The 23,025-nt window shown below is 37.2% G+C and overlaps 1 protein-coding gene across 1 annotated transcript; it reads left to right on the forward strand.

Annotated features, from left to right (window-relative positions):
* The first annotated feature begins 1,340 nt into the window (after nucleotides 1-1,340).
* On the forward strand, nucleotides 1,341-21,853 carry pvalb.S (parvalbumin S homeolog). Its single transcript, NM_001093858.1, is given in 5 exon segments — nucleotides 1,341-1,404; nucleotides 10,659-10,732; nucleotides 12,275-12,407; nucleotides 13,954-14,063; nucleotides 21,644-21,853. Coding segments are annotated over 4 exon segments (333 nt in total). The 5' UTR covers nucleotides 1,341-1,404; nucleotides 10,659-10,671; the 3' UTR covers nucleotides 21,673-21,853.
* Nucleotides 21,854-23,025: the final 1,172 nt, after the last annotated feature.

Consider the following 23,025-nt stretch of genomic DNA (forward strand, 5'->3'; position numbering starts at 1 on the left):
TTTGTGCCAGAGCCTTTAATTTATTGTTGGTAGATGGGGAAACACAATGGACTTTTTGACTTCATTGTTGGCACATGGGCACAGGTCACAATTTATATCCATTAAAAAAATATTTCTGGCAAACAGAGCTACAGTGTAATACAGGGCATTCAGGGAATTAAGAATAAAATACACCACTAGAACTACAGTAAGCTGTTATACTTTAAAGCAAGTGCTGTCTACAACAATCTATATCATATCCAAAATGTATTCTCTTATATTCCCAAATGGGCCATTCCGCATATGCATTTAATTCTATTGCATTAATAATGAACAAGGTGCTCAATGTATGTCTGTGATATGCAACCACCAACTGAGTTTAGGCTTACAATACAGGATTCCACCAAGTCATGGCTCTGAAAATCATACCTGTAAAATCAACAAGCTTATGTGTGTGTCCTGCTTTATTCATTCAGGAGTCCTGGCTTGTTGCAGAGAACAGGAGGGGCAAGCGACTTGTGGTTAATCCATGGAATTTCCATTCCAATCTGTATTCTTGTTTACTTTTCAGGACAGCAGCCTGCCTCTTTCAATTGGAATCCAAAGAAAGTCAAGCGCAAAGAGCAATATTCCATTGTTGTTTGATTATTAGATGATATTTCAAAAAGTTTTTTTTTTAGAAATTTATGAAAACAACTTGACCCACAGTGTTGATGAGTGAATTCCAAACCAGTGAGAATTTTGGATCTCATAGTCTTTAAAATGCATGATCTTGGGCTTGTAAATCATTTAAGGGAAATCCGAGAAATTCAACAAAAAAAGTACGGAGAGCTGTGAATTTTCATCTTCAGCCATACTGGTAGGTTACATCCTGTATTAATGTATAATAATGTATGCTTGTGTATCCAGATCTTGCAAAAGCAGTTCCATTTAGGATATCAATAAGGCCCAGTCTTTCTCCAGTTGTCTTGCATGATGTTGTACAAAATATTCTTTGAAACCATTTCCCAGATATTTAGCTGCCAATTAAAATGGTTTTAAGTCTTTAAGTTAAATTAATTTAAGAATACAAATAAGCAAGCTGGAGATCTACCCCACCCCCAACTTTTAGTTTGCAGGCAGGTTCTTCTTTTCCCAGCCCTCCTTCCTCTGGCCTCAGAAGACCAAGTCCAGGAGCTGAGCCTCTGCCAGGCGTATTAATAGAGTTTCTTGATGAGTTACTTGTCAATAAACATGATCCCTTTACTGCTGTCTCAGGGTATCTGACACCAAGGGACCAGGATGAGAAGGTTGAGGGGATGAACCTTCCCAAAATAGAACAGATAGATAAAGTATTTAAGATGAAATTCCTCCTCTGGAACATCTCATCGCTGGCTTTTGATCGTCTCCCTTCAGCCCTTCCCACGGATCCTGATCCATCCCTTAGTGAGTACCAGCAAAGGGGCATATGGTATTAGATATATGAAGAAATTGACATGTCATGAAAAATTATTTTCTCCATTTCTGAGTATTAATAGATGAAAGTTTAAGAAGCAAAGAGAGGTGCCAGAATGAGAAAAAATTATCTATTAGGTGCAAAGTATAACATGGTAGAGAATGTGATAAAGTATAGCACCAGGGATGAAATGGAATCTTTGTGCTTCACAGCAACGATACATCTTAATGATGATGTTTTTCTTTTGGAATGTTGTGCTTGAAAAATGCATCAGAAAATTTATAAAAGTGCTGCAAATATGCAAAGAAATAGAATGGTAAATAATGAGAATTAATAGGACAGATGAGAGCTTTCAAGAAGACTGTGACTCAAGGATGGTAGAAGTATTTTTGCAATTGCAATAGGTGGTTCCATGCTAAGGAGATACACATTCAGACATCACAATCATGTAGCATATGGGCATCTCTGGTTTGACTTTTCAAGCGAAAATAAGGCATGGGATCTATTATCTGAAATCACATTATCCAGGAACTCCTATTGCTATCTTTGACTGATTTCCTTTTACTTTGTACTTGATAATAACCGTACAAGCATAAATTCAGGGTGACACAATCGTATATTGTTTTGTTTTTATGTTTTTATATTTTATATGCTCCAGATTCTGGAAAGATCCCTTATTTGACAAAATACAGATCTCAGGCATTTTTAATAACAGATTACATACCTGTATATTCCAAACAAATGGCATTACGATCAAATGTCTGTTTTGCTCATTCTTTCTATTATGCTGCATTTTTTGAAAATGGCCACCATGATGATTCTAGCATGCATGATGTGCTAGTTGGAAGGTGCAACAAGCACCTCTATATTCCAGTGCAAAGATTTGATGAAAACAGTAAATAAACATGTAAATACAGGGAACTGAAGTGTGTTTTTAGCTGGCATATGTACATAATGGCTGCAGGCAGCAGGAGAACAAGCAATGAGTGGGTTTAAGCAGAGAATCAAGCTGGAACAGTTAGGTAAGAGGGGAAGTAATTAGGTAGAGTGAAGACAGAAGTTAATGGGAGATTTCTGTGTTGTTTGATAAAGACGTTAATAAGAGATTTCTGTGTTGTTTGATAAAGGGTTCAAAGGTTATGTGCAGGTCTAACTAAACTGAAGAAGAAGAGGACATCTGAATGTGCAAATAAATGGTTTTGTCAATGTTGTCACTGTTTTGCACATGATCCTTATACTGTAGGAAGTCAGAAAATATCTGGTTCAGAGAAGCAGCACAAATTCATAACTGGTTTATTAGTCTGACAGTAGATACATGTTATATAATCCTGGGAAGAATGATGTCTATCACTGCTCTACAGTTTGGGAGGGAAGTATCCCAATGAATTTTTCCCTTTATGTAGCAGGATTATATATATTAGATAATGCCAGCAATTTAAACTGTCTTAACGGTATTCTATAAAAAGGGTTTAGGTCTGACATAAATATTAGTAAGATTAGTATATATAGCAAAAATTAAACAGGCTAGGCCATATTTATATTGTTTTTCATGCATAGCCATTTAAAAAGTATTGTAATTGCACTGGAAAGAAGGGAAGAGCACTTTGACATTAGAGATGATTTGTTGGCGTTGGTGAGATGCTCTAATTTAAGATACTGACATCTACTGACAACTTAATGGTTCCTTGTGGCTTGGAATATGGACATTCAGCAAATGTAATTAAAGAGAAAAATATGTCTTTACATAGATAGTTGGCTTAAAATAATGGCAAATGAAAGTGTGAACAGTAGTGACTCCATAAAGCAGGTACACATGACAGATCGATTGGTGTTGGACATGTTTATAGATGGATGAGTTAAGGATTGGTGTCATTTGGAATGAAACACAAAAAGTTATGGACTAAGAATGGAAGAGAGCAGAATGACTGAACTAAATATGGAGAGAAAACAAGCACAACTGCCTCTACTTGGGTGTTGAAATCCTAGAAGTTTTTGGGCAGCCAAAGTCTAAAGGGGGCATAGCAATTGACCAGGGTGTGAAAAAAAGGAGGGTATAGAATAGATTCCTGTTAAACATTGTCAGCTGGCACACTGTGAAAGATCTGAAGAGAATGCAGCTTGTTATGAAAGCCATAGCGTAGGCAACATTTGCAGTCCCAGGGCAGCAGAAGGGCAATACTGTGATTTGGATTGATTTACGAGTATTTTCCAAACAATTGCAAACATATGGAGAAAGGACAATGTCTGATGTTATCGCTTGAGAAATAAAACGGGCAATTCCTCGATTTGTTTATGCCATCACAAGCGATTCATAGCTCAACATGCAGAAAGGTAACTGACAACATTTCTTCCCAACATCCTCCGACTTGTGTTTGTGTCAGCCTTTGTGTCTGACAAATCCCTTGCAATGTTGTTGTTGATTCTTTAAATATTCAAAAGACTACTGTCAGATAGGTTCTAATAAAAAAAAAAAAAGGTGCCTAAAATAGTATAGTCTTCAACTCTAAGTGGAAGTACTGGAAGTAATCCAAGATATAAAAACACACATATTATAGAAAGGGCCCTGGGGAATATCAGTGGAAAGAAAGGCAGATACTTAAGTGCTTTTACTGTGAGATACATATAGAAGTCAATGAGATTTATCATCTTCCCATCATAATGTTATGTATCATATTAATAGCTTAATAAAAGGCCACACATGCATCAGGACAAAGTTCCTTTGAAATAAATACCAATTAGATATAATGAAAGGGAAGTATATATTAAAGAAACTGATTAAAACTTATGGCAGCAGATTGTTGGAGGCTTTTGAATACATTTACATGCATAAATGTAATAGAATTATTTGTGTAGCAGCATATATGTGATCCAAACTTGGACATTATAGAACATTGATATGTAAATTGTGGACGTGTGATGGAAATGTGCTAAATAGGCGTATAGGTTGGTTTGCCAGGGTATGTTTGAATCAATCTGAATCAGGATTAGGATCACAGCTATATAGATATACCAGTTGCAGTCCCAGCAATTTCTGCATCTGCACCCTATTGTAAAAATCACCCCCATAATGAATTTGGACCATTTAGATAAAGGATTAACTGAAAATTGTCACAATTTGTTTCAGATTCTCTTAGTACAGGTACTGGATCCTTTATCTGGAAACCCGTTATCCAGAAAGCTACAAAGGCGATCTCCCATAGACTCCGTTTTAAGAAATTATAATTCTGATTTTTGAAAATTATTTCCCTTTTCTCTGTAATAATTAAACAGTAGCTTGTACAATAATAACTAAGATGTCTCAACCCAATATTGGTGGCAAAACAATCCTATCGGGTTCATCTAATGATGAAATCATTTTAAAAAACTTAAGGTCATTCAAATTATGTACAGATCCCAAGCATTAGATAATTAAACTGAGCTCCCAAGCATTCTGGATAATAGATCCGATACCTGTTATTTTACTTTTTGACAATTTTTATTTTCTACATAGACCTTTATATCAATCTTTATATCAATCACCTGGTTCCGCTGTTATTTTATTCCAAGTGCCAGCCATTCTTTTATTAGCTAGCAGTCTGATTATAAATACATTTCTAGATATAGAGCATGCCCTTTCACTCTATTACGTCTCTGCTCTTTAACACCTGCCCCCTGAACTTTAAATCCATTAGTGAACCTCATACTTTGAGTCTGATCTTTCAATTACGCTATGAATATTAAGGACGCTAAATCTCCCTTAATCCATTTTCTACTTAAAAATAATAGACTATTCTATTAGCCCTTAAATAAATCACATAGTCAGGAAACTGTTAAGATATTGGAATAAATTAGGATCTTTAACCCCCTCACTATCATATTCAACAGAGCAATATTTTCTGTGATGGAAGAGCAAGAGTATATAAATGACAATAATGTGAAATATGTTAATGCCAGATAAAAACAGTAGATATGTAATCTATACAAAGCAATAAGGAACAACTAGTCAACACAACCAACCAACCAAGAAACCTAATAAACATAACCAAAGCTATGGTGGTATCACTAGACTTTTGTGTTCTCTATCAACAGCCATTTTTGTCACTATGATAAAATTACAGCCAAATAGAATAAAACATTTGTGCAAACATGAATTGGCCACTAACCTTTAAAAAAGGTGTCCTAATCTAAAAACTGAGATAATACCTAATGATGCTTCAGAAAGAGATATATAAAGGCCATGTGTCAAAAGAATAATGCTGATAGGCTTGTGGAGTTTCATTGTGCAGATTTCATTATCAGTGAGAGTGGAAAAAAGAAAGTACATGAAGTGGAGAATATTGCTGAGCTTCTACAAGTTCCCCATATATCTATTGCTCACATCCAGATGCCTCTGCCAGGGAACAGTGCATGAGGGATCATTGCCAACTCCACACAGAGATGGAGAAAGCTTACAGTTACCAGGGAACACTGAAGGGGAGGGTGTATGCAGAATACCCAAAGTTCTGCACAGTCAGCAATTTGTAGAAGAAGAACTCTGCCACTTGGCAGAACTCTGCAGTACAGAGAGACCTTTGGCATTTCGTTCAGTTCTGAGTCACTCTCTGCCATCTCTCCACTTAAAGCTGCAGAATACCACTGCAAATGCTATTTGGTTTAGGTTTTTGCATTAAAACATCATGGCTAGTTCATATATTGATTACATCCTTTGCCGTCAGCTTGTCATGTGGGAAATAGCAGCAGTAGCCACAGTTTTTTCTCCAAGATTAAACCTAATTAGATTTCATTTTAGTTTTCTTCAAGGGGCACATTTACTAAGCTTGAGTGAAGGATTAGAATAAAAAATACTTTGAATTTCGAAGGTTTTTTTTGGCTACTTCGACCATCGAATTGGCTACTTCGACCTTCGACTACGACTTTGACTTCGAATCGAACAATTCGAACTAAAAATCGTTCGACCATTCGATAGTCGAAGTACTGTCTCTTTAAAAAAACTTTGACCACCTACTTCGCCACCTAAAACCTACGGAGCACCAATGTTAGCCTATGGGGAAGGTCCCCATAAGCTTTCCTTGCTTTTTTTGATCGAAGGAAAATCGTTCGATCACTGGATTAAATCGAATCGTACGAGGATTTTACTTCAAGGTTCGAATATCGAGGGGATATTCGACCAATAGTAAATGTGCCCACAAAAGCACTCTCGGGATAACTTATGAGAAAGCAGTAAAACAATGTTTAATAATAATAATTTATTAATAATAATAATTTTAAATAATCTTTCATAATATGCACGAGAAATATAATGCAAGGATGAAGGGATCTGTATTAAAATAATTATAGCATGTGTGAATTTATTGTTTGTCTTTTTTTTTGTATCCCAAACCTGTAAGGTCAACTCAAAATCACTCTTTATTGCCCTCTTTCAGAATCACTTTAAAGGGGGGTATTGAATGTAAAGTATGTTATAGAATGGCCAATTCTAAGCAACTTTTCCACTGACCTTCATTTTTTCTTTTAATATAGATTTTGAATTATTTTTTCTGCCTCTTCCAGCTTTCAAATGGGGGTCATTGACCCCATCTAAAAAAAATAAATTTTCTGTAAGGCTACAAATGTTTTGTTGTTGCTATTTTTTTTTATTACTCAACTTTCAGATCAGACCATTTTCTCATTTTCATATTCTAGTCTCTTATTCAGATCAATGCATGGTTGCTAGGGGTAATTTGAACCCTGGTAACCAATTTTCACGAAACTGAAAATTTTAAGAGCTGCTGAATAAAGAACTAAACATCTAAAAAAACACAAATAATATTTGTCTCATAATATCACTCTCTGCATCATACTAAAAGTTAATTTAGAGGTGAACAATCCCTTTAAAGTAGAACTACAGCCGACAAATAAATATGGCTAGAAATGCCATATTTTAATACTGAACTTATTGAACCAGCCTAAAGGTTCAGCATCTTTATAGCAGAAATGATCCAGAATTTCAGAGTTTTGCACAGGAGCTCCCCATCTCAGATTTTGCTTAGTGTGCTCTAGGCAGCTGTTGAGAAGCTAATGCGAATCATCAAGCAGAAAATGAGGTTGGCCTGTTATACAGTGTAAGCTGATACTACAGGGCTGATTATTAAAATCTGATGCTAATTGTGCTAGTTTCTGTGCTAATGTGTAAAAGAAACGGATCCGCACACACACCGATTAGTGCAGTCGGGGATTATCCCCTTTTATTCAGCCACCAAACATCAACGTTTCGGGGGGGAACACCCACCCTTCATCAGGATCCTGGGTGTTCCCCCCCCCAAAACGTTGATGTTTGGTGGCTGAATAAAAGGGGATAATCCCCGACTGCACTAATCGGTGTGTGTGCGGATCCGTTTCTTTTACACATTGGTTGCTAAGGGACCCGGCCGGGTCAACGGAAGGAACGCACCACCAGCTTGCAGGATTGGTGAACTACAGGTGTGCGGTAGGAGAATTACATTGTAATCTAGTTTCTGTGCTGTCATGTACCAATAATTATCAACCTCAGCCTTATAGTGTGACATTTATATGATATATATATATATATATATATATAAATGGATTATAAACAATAGTAACAGCACTCACGCTTATATAGTTATGCTGTATGTGTACGTCCCTTGAGGTCTCCAGTCAGTCCTCCATAATGTATACAATTGGAATAATGGACAGCACTCGCCAATAATGCACAAAAACTTGTATTAAATAGTAAAAAAGTTACATCACCATAAATGTGCACATTTGTAACAGCGACGCTTCGAGCCAATAAAGGCTCTCTCTCAAGCCATGTGAAACAATTGTGTGCACATTTATGGTGATGTAACATTTTAACTATTTGATACAAGTTTTGAGCATTATTGATGAGTGCTGTCCATTATTCCAGTTGTATATATTTATATATATATATATAGCATAAAGCAGGGTGTGACACTCACAGGGTCTTGGTGCAAAAACAAAAAATCTTTATTGGACTCATCGTTTCCAGTTTTTTTCCTGACGAAGATCAGTATATATATATATATAGCATGTGCAGTGCATCAGCAGAAAATAAGATGGGGAGCTACTGGGGCACCTTCAGAGGCACACATTTTTACCAATAAAGGTCTGTGGTTGCCTTGGGCTGGTACATTTCTAGCCTACTTCTTAAATTAAGCTGTAGTTCTCATTTAAAGCATGATTTAAGCCAAAAGCACTTGAAGTGTTCCCTAAACCTTTTGTATTGTGTCGTATCCACCATTCAAGAGGCTAGCAAGGGTGTAGCTTAATGGATCAAGGGGAATGTCATAGATGTACTGTAGGGTGATGTTTGTATCTGGGAATTCTAATTAAAGGCTTTTTTTCACAGACTGCTTTGAACTGTCTCAGGGACAGTTCCATATATTATACCCCAGAACATGTGGTAGGATAAATACAGTACTGCATATTTATTGTCCCCAGAACATATTAGTATCAACACAGAGCCAACGTCAGGGGAAAATATAACTACCTTTTTGACAAGCTCATTTAATTGGGCTTATGTAGAGAAGGTGCATAATCAGTAACTATCCAGAAATAATTATTAATGTATTTTTCATATACATAAACATACCTGATTACACAGATTGAAAGAAGACCATGATAAATCATACAAGCAATTTCCTAACATCCCTTAGACCAGAGGTCCTCAACCTTTTTTAACCCGTGAGCCACATTCAGATGTAAAAAACATGCACAGATGCATAAACATGTTCCTGGGTGGGACAAAATAAGTGCTGCGATTAGCCATTTGGTAGCACCAGGAATTCAAAAATAAGCACCTGCTTTAAGGCCATTGAGAGCAACATCCAAGGGATTGATGATAAACATGTTGCTCAAGAGCTTTTGGTTGGGGATCAATGTCTTAGGCACAAAATTGAATGCATGTCATTTTCCATTGTGAAGTGATGAATTCTGGGACTTGAAGTCCCTCTATTTTCAAAGAATCAGTTCACCACCCACTATCAGGTATGTTCATGTAGAAAAAAACTACATTTATATTTATTTCTGGGCGTTCATACAGTGTTTATACACCTTTTCTACCTTTTTGTATGTATGTAACTTCTAGTAGGTACGTATGTAGAATGGCCCATTCTTTTCAACTTTTTCATTGGTCTGCATTTTCTGTTTATCATTTTTGAGCACATTTGCCTTCTTTTTTTTTACTCTTTTCAGTTTTTAAATGGGGGTCACGGACTCCGGCAGCAGAAAAACTATTGTCCTGTGAGGAAACAATTGTTATTGTCACTTTGTCTCTCCGATTCATCTGCTATCCTCACATTTTATGCCACTGTCTGGTTTCTAGGGTAATTTAGAACTTAGCATCAAAATAGTTGATGAAATACCAAACTGGAGAACTGAATAATCAAAAAAACACTAGTAATAAAAAGAAGACTAGTTGCAAATTGTTTCACAATATTACTCTCTACATCATACTAAAAGTTTATTCTTAGGTGACCAACCCCTTTAATGTATGATACCTCCATGGTCTTGTTGGTCATAGCCTCCCCAAACCTTCATTAAAATCCACCCATGGGAATGTTTGTTGTTACTGGGTGTGGAAAGTCAAATTGGGCTGCAGCATGGTACCATTATTTGACATTAGTGAGCTCTTTAAAATTTGAAGCAGTTTCCGTGTTCTATTATAGAATATAAAACACCTTTGTCATGATTCTGTAAGAGTTAAATGCTGTATAAGAATTAAATAAGGTTGACATTAACCCAAGACTTCAGAGTAAGAAGCAAGAATTGGAGTGCAGCAGTGCAGCATATGTATGCAGTAGAAAGCATAAACTGATGGGAAATGATGCAAAATCAAACACAAGGAAAACTGAATCAATAACGGCTCTCTGTGTGAGAAAAGAGAACGAAAAAATTCAATGCAACTGCAGAACATTAGCATTTGTCTCATAGTAACCACTGCAGCAGGGAATGCGTTAATGCAGCCTATATAGTTTCTGCTGCTTTTTTATCCCTACCAAATCACTGGCCTAGTTCATACTGCACTAAACACAGTGGATAAGGTAAAACTGGTGCATGCTCAGATGACTGGCATAGTGCCCCATGGCATCCGGCCAGTGGATGCATCCTGAGCCAACCACCCCCTCCCTCACACTTTATCACGGGATGTTGCGTGTATTCAAGCAGCCGCAGTCAAGTCAACTGCCCCAAGAAGTGATGAGTCCAGCAGAACCCACTCTGCCACTCAGTCTGTCTCCTTCTTCTGCAGATCCAGAGCCGCAATGTCTATGACTGATGTTCTCGCTGCTGCTGACATCAAAAATGCTGTGGGGGCCTTTGCAGGTAAGAAAGGTGTGCCTGTGTGATTGCAAGAGGTAAAGCAGAATTTATTTGTAAAAAGTGCAGATGTAACGTGAAATAACTCAACAGTATTGTACCAGTTTCTCTAGGCAGAATCTCTAGTAGGAGACTCAAGGTCTTCTCCTTTAAATGCTATTGGACTCAAAGACAACATGAACTGCAGTTGCTGTATTTTACAAAAGAACATGAACTGCAGTTTCTGTAAAATAACATGAATGTAGTTACCTATTCTCCAAAAGAAAATGGCATGCAGTGCTTATATTCTTCAAAAGAATAGGAAATGCACTTGTTCACAAAGAAGGACTCGGAATTTGAAAATATATAATTATTTAATCCAGTCTCAAACCCTTTGTGTTGCTTTGTGCATGTGTTAATGTCTGAGCTTTGCACTGCATCTCTTCTCCCCAATCATTATAATGTATAATCTTTATTTTCTATATACTATCCCTTCTGTTTATGCTACACATCCAATGCAGTAGCTATACTCGCTTTTATTACATTCCTTCATTGTCTGTCCACCATACAAGGCAGCAATGTCCCAAGCAAACTTCCAAAATGTTATAGCTATTGAAGGCAGTAGCCTCATAGAACGCACAGGAACATGCAATTTCTGTTTAATTTGTGTCTATCTGTATTGATATTGCAGTATTACTATATATTATTGTTCATACTTGAAGATGATTACAGGAGATCCAGAGATCTTCCAAAGGAAAGTTGCTGTCCAGATTCTGAGAACCATATTATGTATTAAATAACCGTTAACAGCCAAAAATAAAAAGGGAGTCGTATGCATTTACAGTAAATATGATTTTCAAGCATGCACTTATTTATACTTTAAGAAAATACCCTGTAGCCACGGGGGCAGCCATTCCAATTGAAATTGGGCTATACGGCATGTAAACATAAAAAGATAAGTTGCGTAGAATGCATTGGTTTTACAGGAAAATAAACCGTGGACAAATGCTATTCTGCATGACTATCTACATAACTGTAGAATGGCCCTTTTGGCAAGAAATAGTTAATTTGTAGATGCTGGTAAAAGTGAAATTGTAAAAAGAAATAAACCTTTTCAGTTTATGGCATTACCGGTCCTTGGTATATGTATCATAGATGTATGATAAAACACAGCATGTGTAACAAGCACCTACACAAGTGACAATATAAGACTTTAGACTAATGTAATAAAATGAGTATATTTTGTCCACTTCTAGTAACTCATAGAAATCAATCACATGTTGGTTTCTGAACAGCTGACTTGCTGGCTGTTTATTAGAAAATGATCCCCTAAAACTGTAGCATGGCAACGAAACAGCAATATTATTAACCAGGTATTAATATGTACAGTATATTCCATTATCAATTATTTACTCACAATGGCACACTCCTTTTGGTTTTTGATGGTCATTAGTCTTTGTGGTCATCCTAATAACTTGCAAGGCTACATTATGTCTCCTGCCTTTCTTTTTAATTCTTCCTGATCGATCCCCCTCATCATTTAGACCTATGTATTCTCAATCTCTCCAGCCGCTGACTCATTTAACCACAAGAAATTCTTCGAGTTGGTCGGCCTGAAGAAAAAGAGCGTCGATGACGTCAAAAAAGTCTTCCACATTCTCGACCAGGATCGAAGTGGATTCATAGAAGAGGATGAACTCAAGTGGGTTTATACTTGTTTTTTTGCTCACTCTTTCAAAGAAAAGAAAAAAGATAATTATAGATTAATAAATCACACTCTTGAATTAAACAAACAAAACGAAATCATATGGCCAAGATGGTATTTGTAGGAGATTTTTTTTAAAAGTAGAACTAAAGCCAAAAAAATGATCTAGCTAGCAATACTGTATTTTATGTACTGAACTTACTGTACCAACAGTGAAATTCAACAATTATGGGCCTTTAAAGTTGTTCACAGAAGCTTAACATCTTGGACCTTGTTAGGCTATCTTTTCACTGCCAGTGGCTCAGCCCCGGATTTGTGGAAAGGCCACCAAGATCTGGGCCTAGGACAGCAGCATTTTAGGGGGCGGAATGCTGCCCAACCACACCCACATTGGTTCAAAACACCGGGGATGCACAGGAAATACAAACGTTTTTTAAATCTCCCGTACGCCAATCCCCATTGCTTCAGTCCCAATGATGAAAATTTGCACGAATAAAGGGGAGGGGACAGGGTGACGAATGGCAGTGGGCCTAGGGGTGCCCTCTATGTAAATCCGGCCCTGCACATGCTCAGTGTGCTCTGGGCACTGCTGAAAAGCTACGCTTAGGGGTCCTCATAGAAGCTGGTATTGCTTTTGATTCATAATACACTGGCTACCGAGCAGAACAAGTAATACAAAATTATCCTTGTATTGTGCATTTTATATACAGTATACTGTATATTGTTAAAAGGGGCATATTGCTATAGGGAGAGTGTTCAGAGACACAGATCTTCACATCTAAAGGGATGTGGTTGCCTTGGGCTGTTACAGAACAACATAATGTACAACATTTCTAGTCTACTTCTATGTTAAGCGTTAGTTCTTCAAACATATCGTTTGTAAGTGTATGTTTTCAGTGGCATGAACAGATTTTTGTGGATGCTCATGCCATTTGGCTTTTCATATGTGCCCAATAAACAGCACCTTGTATACAATTGCATACATTGGGTATATAATACCATATGACATCTGGTGCATTTGAACCAGTGAATGTAAAACACATCCAGAAAAAGCAACTTATATAACTTACTTGTTTGGAGTTGCCCTTCCCACAAGCACTACAAACTCACTGGGGCCATGTCTGTATTAAATAAGGACAAAGTGTTGCTTTTCCCCAAGAAAAACCCTCAAATTAGATGGCAATTAAGTCAACAATTACACAGACAGCAAAATCTTCCACAGGTTTGAGCTAGAACCTATTCAATAACCACATGACTGGCCATTTCAAAAAAATATTTATCTGTGAAAAAAAGTAAAACTATAAATTCGTTGGGATGAAGGAAAGGGGCCAAAAAGTCCTGAAATAATATTATGAGAGAAAGACTCAGATTACAGTGTCAAAGTAGCACTGAATTGCAATGAATTGCATGGAAAAGCAAACTATTTTGCATGGTGGGACCAGTGAATTTATTTGTGTCTATTGTAGCATTACTAAAATGTACCAGATGCTGAAGAATCCACCATTGCTTTTCTATAAAGAGAATGACTATTTCTGTCACGCAGGCTTGTATTAAAAGGATTCACCCCAGATGGCCGCGCTCTCTCTGATAAGGAAACCAAGACACTCCTCGCCGCAGGTGACAAAGATGGAGACGGCAAAATCGGAGTAGATGGTATGTGTGTGTTTAGTTCTGACTTCAGAACAACTGTTCCTCTGGTTAAGGATTAGGAGGAAAATAAAAACAATGAGAACAGTTAAACAAGAACTGATTAATAAACGCTTGTGTTTCATGCAGACTTACTATGCCAATCAATAAGGATCAGAGAGAACCCTAAAATGCATGATTATCAGATTATCAAACTGGATAATCTGGTTTTAAATTCTAGTTCTTTTGTTAAATGAAAACTGTAGGCCTCATATGCAAAGCCAAAGGCACAATGCAAAGAGCAAAAGAAAATGCCATTTATGCACACTTTGTACACTGAGGTTGTATGTGTGCAAATAGCTACAGGCCTCTGGACTCAGTTTCGGTTTCTGTATGCAGCTATAACTTCAGATTCAATGAAAGCATTGCACCATAATATACTGACTTTGACAGAAACACTGAATTGTAGTCTGTGCTAATTCAATCACACCATAACATCATATAAAAGAGGATCACAATACCCATATATCCCCATACACATAACAATTAACTAACTAAGACTAATTCCTCATGATGCTGAGGCCCAGAAACATGTATTTACTACATAGTGTACATATAAGGGTTCATGCACAATGTCTTACACAGTATGCAAAGTGCAAAAAAGGCATTTTTTTGTACTTTTGCCCACTGATTGGGGTATTGTGTGAATTGACACAGGCATGCTCCCTTTTTGAGCACCTTTTTTGAGTGCTCTTTGAACCGAGTGTGGCCTGCGTTAGGCAGGCAGGTAGGTGTGCAGCCATAGGTGTCACAACCTCTCATCCCTTAGGCAGGCTGTAAGGGCAGGCCTGACCTGTGCACCGCATTTTTCAGCCATTGCTCAGTACAGAACACAGCGTAAAGGGGAGTGCAAAATCGATGTAGTTGAGCATTAAAGGGCACATTTTTGCACCCCTTAGTGCTCTTGTACTTGCGGCCCCCGGTATAAACATATGCAAGACCCATATCACCTTAAGTAAAATCATAGTACATGTTTATTGAAGACATGTTACACTACTGCAAACCTAGAAGGGATCCCTACAAGCCCTATGTATGTATACAGTGTCGGACTGAGATGCCAGGGGCCTACTAAGAAACCTTAGACCGTGGGCCCACTTTCCAAACTATTATTCTTCCTATCCTCACTCAACCTATTTATTCTTCTAGTCATTTATATCTACTTTCTATATCTTATTCTTCCATTATTATGCCTCTTTTTTCCCATAAAGAAAAAGGGAATGACCATGAAATAAACTAAATGGTTAGAAGCAAGAGAGTCTTCCGGGAGTTTTCCTGGTATCGTGGTGGGCCAGTCCAACACTGCATGTATATTGTAGTAAACAATAATAATTCTTTATTAATATATGTAAGTATGGGCAGGGGTGTTTTGGCCTCCTTTGGCCAAATGTGCTCTCTGCTATAGTAGATATATTCCAATTTAAAAACAGAATTCCCCTGGTAACCTGTGGGGCACTGCAGTCGAAGGCAAGTTTCTCAGCTTGCCTCATGGCTGGAGTGCAGTGACGGAAATATACGCTGTGGGGCCCGGGTGCACATCCATTTAGGCCACACCCACTAATTACCATGTCCATTGCAAAAAAATTGCCAGGTTATGAAAGTTTGAACACATTTCTGGGAGTTTTAGGACCATGTTTTATGTGTTACATCAGTTTTGCTAATGAAGGTGAAATTGCCCTTTAAGCTGTTAGACTCAGTTCTCCCAAGAGACCTACTTATCTTAAATAGTTACAAATGTATTTAAGTGCAGATGCTGAGTGTTCTGATCTCTGCCAAAAAGTCTCTTATTTTAAGTCTTTTATTTTCAGAAAATGTGTATCTTTTTCTGGCTTCAGTGCAGGAGATCAAAGAGGAACTCAGGACTTTTTAATAAAAATCTGGTACTGCAGGCTTAGCTGTTAAAATCAGGACTGTCCCCCAGAAAATGGGACAGTTGGGAGGTATACTATTGTGTGCATATCATAGCTGGTTTGGATGCAGTTTATTTGGAAGGGGCAGTGAAAATATATATCTGTGTATCTAATGGGAGAATGTAATATTTGTCGCTAATGCAAAAATCATTCATAATCCTCCCTTCTCAATGCGAATAAATGTTTGCAAAGTTTGCAAATGTTTGGAAATGCCTTATTAGGCTATGTGAATTGCAATATAGAGAGAGAGATGTTGCTGACACATTAAACATCTTGCAGGATACCCCTACTAGGTCAGTAATCTATATTTATGTTAAGAATCAATGATAACAAAGCACAGTACAACATGCAAACAGTGATCTCTTCTTCTGTAGAGTATCTGAATTTCTTCCAACTATTGATTCTTCTTTGGACTGACTTTTGTTTTCTTTTTGAACAGTAGAAGATCATGGTGCAATCTCTGTTCAGCAATTAAAATCCCACAAAACAGCCATATGCCTCATTTGTCAATGCAGCGCAGTGTGCAAATCACCATGTTCTTAGCCACACAATGCAGTTTTTTTACAGAATTCCATCATCATTGCGAACAACCACATAGTTGTGCTATTATGTGGGGATTGCAGCACATTAATTGCCACGCGGTGTTAGTGTGTGATCCTTTTGCACCTATTTATGTCATACTGTGGGAAACCTGGAATTACAGGCACATTTAGGGTGGCAGTATCTCCAGGCTTCCCCCAATGTCAATCGGAGCATTTGCACATGATGCAAAATTATGCAATTGCATTTGCAAGGGAACACTGGAACTTGCACCAAGTCAAGGAGTGGCACTAGCTCCAGGGTTTCTCTGCATCAATAGGTGCAACTGAGCTTGATTCAGAGGCAGGAATGACTGAACAGCACCAAGGACAACTATAAAAAGTGTAAATTTGACATTAGTACCATTAATGAATGGAGTCTTATGTGCAACTGTTAAACTTGTGTAGATAAACCAGCACTATAAGCTCGGGATAGACAGAAAAATGATAATATATAGTGTAGTATTTCTTAATTAATTGTTACACCTGCAGTGAAGTTAGGGTAATTATCTTTTGGGCAGAGTTTCTATTTCCCTTCACGTGTGGGATTAACTTGCCCTTTATCCAAACTTTATAGATGGCACCGTCTGTGTTTCCAGATTTTATACTCATAGACATTTAAGAATATTGCTTGACGTCATCCCCTGGATGACGTCACAGAGGCTGTGACGTCATCCAGGTGAGCCCAGCATGGCACGCACACAACGCCGGCTATAACCATCGTCCTTTTCGGAGCGGAAACACTGGAGCTGGAAATACCCACGGATTGACTATTTACATGCTAATTTCAAGCATATTTATGTGAGTGCAATTTTCTCATTTAAAACTAAAGGTTTTTTACACGATGTTGTGCACATCTCTTTAGAAATCGATGGATGTTAACAACGCTTAAAAAGGGGCAACGACTATTTACAACTCAAGCAATATTCTTAAACGTCTGTGAGTATAACATTTGGAAACACAGACAATGCCACCTATAAAGTTTGGTTAAAGGGCAAGTTCATCTCACAGGTGAAGGGAAATAGACACTCTGCCCAATAATAATTAACCCCAACTTCACTGCGGGTGTTAATTAATTAAGAAATACTACACTATATATTATCACGAGCTTATAGCGCTGGTTTATCTACACAAATTTAACTGCTGTTTATCTGAAGGAGAATGGATTATCTGATCCGGCAAAGGGAATGAATCACAGAAACCTTGGATTTTTCCTGTTTCTCATGTGCAACTGACTGCAGGGAAAGTTGCACAAATGCAACTGTGGTAGTGGACATATATGGCTCCTAATGGCTTGTTCTAAATATATTTAATTGGCTTAAATAAAGAAAATAATTACCCAAAATAAAATTGATTAAAATCACCTATTTAAGAACCCTTTTCCTTTTGTAAATAAAAGCAACTTATTGTTGGGATTAATTCAATTTAGTGGCAGTTGGAAATTGCCCCCCGATTATTGCGTAATAGCTCAGCAGTGCCCATTTTCAGGTGACAATCACTGGCACATGTTGCTGTTGGCACTTCAGGAGACAACAGAAGATGATCTGGGGTATTTTGACCATACATTACTTTAAAACCATGGCAGGAATCATACTAAGAGGCAAACTTGGTGCCATGGCCCTTAAAGTAGGTTGATCATGTCTGAGCTGCAAAACATTTGCTTCTTATAAAAAAAATAGCTTCTTTAATTATAAAGAAAAAGTAAGAATGTTAGAGTTTTGGAAAAGTTTTTCTTGCAAAGATCTACTATTCAGATTGCTTGGGACCATGCGTTTTCTAGATACGGGAATTTTTTTCTGTAACTTGGATCTCGATACTTTAAGTCAACTAAAAATAATTTCAACATTAAGGGGCACATTTACTTAGGGTCGAATATTGAGGGTTAATTAAACCTCGATATTCGACCGTCAAAGTTAAATCCTTCGACTTCGAATAGGATTCAAGCAATCGAAGGAATAATTGTTCGATCTAATGTTTAAATCCTTCAAATCGAACGATTTGAAGGATTTTAATCAATCGATTGAACGATTTTCCTTTAATCAGAAATTAGCTAGAAAGCCTATGGGGACCTTCCCCATAGGCTAACATTGATGCTCGGTAGGTTTTAGGTGGCGAAGTAGGTGGTCGAAGTTTTTTTAAAGAGACAGTACTTCGAATGGTCGAATAGTCGAACGATTTTTAGTCGTACTCGAAGGTCGAAGTAGCCAATTCGATGGTCGAAGTAGACAAAAAAATACTTCGAAATTCGAAGTATTTTTTATTCTATTCCTTCACTCGAGCTAAGTAAATGTGCCCCTAAATAATCATTAACAATAGGATTGTTTTGCCACCAATAGTTACCATCAAGTACAAGGTCATGTTTTATTATTACAGAGGAAAAGGAAATCATTTTTAAAAATTAGAATTATTTGCTTAAAATGGGCTGTATAGGAGATGGCCTTTCCATAATTTGGAGCTTTCTGGGTATCAGGTTTCCAGATAAGGGATCTCATACCTGTACATAAGAACATCTACACGTGCATGTGAAATCTGAACAGTATTCATCTTTGTGAATGCTTATTTGTATCAATTAGAGAATTATTGTGCTATGGTGTGAAGTTGGGACTGTTGATGAGTTTGCTGATATTTCTTTCAAGTTTCTGAATAGGAATTCCATTTTTAAAACAAAAAAATCAATGGTTCTTTGGTGGAAGCACAAGTCTTGCATGCCTGAGCCTTATGAAGATGTGTCAGTTAACTATCTCAGTGGTTCAATAATATTCTCTGTAGCAAAAGGCCATTTATAAACCCTTGAGACATTTTTAAAAATAACTCTTATTGGCACAGACGTACTCTTTAGCTTCTCTTTAATTGCGTTGCCTTTCCCCCAACATACCTTACCATGCAGATTGCTTCCATTACCGCTACCCTGGATAAGTCTGTTGTGAAATAAATCCTTTCATCTCTCCCCCAATCACAAAATGTCATTACTTTTCATCTCCTATGAATAAATAGCACTGCTGGACTGTATAGTGAGAATGTTTATGAGTACCATGAAATCATGACAGCGGGACGAGCCTAATTTTTGATTGAGTTTAAAGCTGGAAATCTCATCTAGTTCTTATGCTTTGGAGTAGGGATTAGGAAAATGAATTTCCAACAAATACGTGTCTTGGAATTTGCTGACATACAGTATATAAATATTGAGCAAGAAAAGATATGAAAACTGTACAATTCATTGTATGGCCAATTATTTTAATTTATGACTCCTCTGTTGTATATGCTGGTTTACACTAGTGAGTTACTGGGAGCTTCATCTTTTCTCAATGCATACAACCAATAATAATCCTGTACTGATTCTGATATAATCAGGTTACTCGTCACTACCTTCCTCTCAGCAATCTGTCTCTCTCCATGCTGGCGTCAGATTTTGATTGACAGTTAGGTCAAGTTTATTGCGTGGGATCCTTTTGCCTAAACAATATATTACAGCTAACTGTCTATCACAATAAACAACTTCAATACAAAGCTGCATGTATATCTGCATTCTATTCCTGGACAGTCTAATTTATTAGCTTTGTTATTGAACCTTGTTTATAGTTTCTAGCATACTTTGCTTGGTATGATCAGGCTCAAGCAACGTTAATACTATCAGTACTATTAAAGCTAATGCACATTTTAATCTTTGGGGGTGGATGGTTAAAGTGGACATTGGCACCCTATAATTACATTAAAGGGCATGTAAATTCTAAAATAGAATAAGGCAAGAAATGCTGTATTTTGTATACTAAATATAAACATGAACTTACTGCACCACAAGCCTAATCAAACAAATGATTTATGCTTTCAAAGTTGGCTACAGGGGGTCACCATCGTGTAACTTTGTTAAACATCTTTGCAAGACTAAGACTGTGCACATGCTCAGTGTGGTCTGGACTGCTCAGGGATCATCATAAACAAAGCTGCTTGAGTTCTGCATGGCTGGAAAATAAGGCGGGGGCTCCCCCTGCTGTTCATAAGAATGATTGTTTCCCTGCTCAGCAGTTAGGGACCGTCTGACAATTCCTATCCACAGCAGTAAGGGAGAATTTCACTACATACAGTCAGGTTTCTTATAAGAACGGTATACATTTTGTTATTAAAGTATATTGGAGATAGGTTTCTTTTTCATTAAAGAAAGTAAAAATGGGATTTTATTTTTTTTGCCTTTACATGCCCTTTAAGGGGCCCATTTACTAAGGGTCGAAGTGAATTCGAAGTGAATTTTCTAATTCAAAAACGTGGAATTTCGAAGTAATTTTTGGGTACTTTTATTCATCGAATAGGCCAAAATTCAATTCGAATTGAAAAAGTTTATATTCGACCATTCGAAAATCGAAGTACTGTCTCTTTAAAAAACTTCGACTTCGACACTTCGCCACCTTAAACCTGCCGAATTGCTATGTTAGCCAATGGGGGACCTCCTAGATCTATAGCCAGCATTTGGCTAAGTTTTTAGAAGTCAAAGTTTTTTTTTTGAAAATCATTCGATCGATCGATTAAATCGTTCGAACGATTTCAACGATCGATCGTACTATTTGAATTCAATCGAAAACAACTAAATTCACTCAAAAAAACCTGCGACTATCGAATTTCTACAATTCAATGGTCGAATTTAGAAGTTTTACCACTTCGAAATTCGAGCCTTAGTAAATGTGCCCCTAGGTTTCCTTATCCTTTCAATGCATACTAGTCTGGATCACTAAACTTACCACGGATCTTGACGCAATTCTTCTTAATTAAATGTCAGTGCCTGAATATGTTAAGACTATATTCACCCCCAACCCCTAATTGCAATACCAGGAAAAAGCCAAAATATTCCACTGGCATGTCAAAGTAAGACAAATGTTTTATGTAAATAACTACAAATACTTCCAGATTACAGTAGCAAAGGGCAAGAAATATAATCATGCCTCCGATTTTGAGCTTGATCGAATATCAGTGGGTTCAGTAAATACAGTTCTGTGTTCCTAATTGTTTAATTGATTGACCTTTGTGTTTAAAGATTTTATCTGATCTCCACTTTCTTTTTTTGTCTCCTTAGAATTCACAACACTGGTGGCTGAGTCATAAACTGCTCAAACTTCATACCTCATCTGTGCACATTGCCCCCCACACCCCCTTAGTCAACACTTTATTTATTGGTCCCATTTTATACTCCACCTTTGGTCCCTGTCTACTGGATCTCCGTGCCGGAACAACATAACAGCATAACAGCATAACAGTGCAATAAAGGGCAAAGCCACCTCAAAATCAAGCAACCATGGCTATGTTCTTGACTCCTCTGCTTTATTTTACAGGACAACCCTTAACATAGAGAGGAAGAAGGACACTTGATAATATTAGTTTGTGTCTTCCTTAAAGGAGAAGGAAAGTCATCCTGCACTTGGGGGTGCTAAATGTTAGGCACCCCCAAGTGATTGTATTGATGTACCTGAAACCCCAGGGCGGTGCTCCTATCCCAAGTGCAGGATGCCTTTCCGTCTCCTTTAATTGTCTTAATAGACTTTCCAAACAGTTGTTTTTACTAACTGAGTTTGCTGAATCATGTAATCATATGAAAATGTTAAAGAAAGCATATTCACAAAATTAAGGGATTCTAAACACTCAGTTGCCAGGTTTTTCAATTCAAAGGTATTTTCAGGTGCTTTTTTGCCCATGTGGGCAACATTAGAGTGTTACAACTATAAATCTAAGGTTTTTTTTTCAAGGCATCCTCATTAACTCACACTTAAATCTAGACTTACCTAGAAGAGTTGTTCACCTTTATATCAACTTTTAGTATGATTTAAAGAGTGATATTCTGATTCAATTTGCAATTTATTTTCATTTTTATCTATTTGTGGTTTTTGCGTTATTTTGCTTTTTATTCAGCAGCTCTCCAGTTTACAATGTCAGCAATCTGGTAGCTAGGGTCCAACCAACCCTAGCAACCATGCATTGATTTGATTAAGCAACTGGAATATGAATAGGAGAGGACCTGAATAGAAAGATGAGTTTAAAAAGTAGCAATAGCAATAGTATATAGCCTTACAGAGCATTTGTTTTTTAGATAGGACCCCCATTTCAAAGCTGAGTCAGAAGAAGAAGGCAAATATTTCCAAATCTATAAAAAGAAAAAAATGAAGGCCAATTGAAAAGAAGCTTTGAATTAGTCATTTATAACATATAACATATTAACTTAAAGGTAAACCACCTTTTGTATAATTATGATGTTTCAACAATGCACATGTATTGGAAATCTCTAGTCATATACTAAGAGGATTTATGGGCGATATTATTATCATCCTACTTCCATGACTTTTGATTCTTTCTAGTTTCACTGTCTGAAACGCTAATCCCTCATCTTTATTAAGGGGTACATTTACTTAGCTCGAGTGAAGGATTAGAATGAAAAATACTTTGAATTTCGAAGTATTTTTTTGG

Source organism: Xenopus laevis, chromosome 4S, assembly GCF_017654675.1.
Source record: "Xenopus laevis strain J_2021 chromosome 4S, Xenopus_laevis_v10.1, whole genome shotgun sequence".
Classification (NCBI taxonomy): domain Eukaryota; kingdom Metazoa; phylum Chordata; class Amphibia; order Anura; family Pipidae; genus Xenopus; species Xenopus laevis.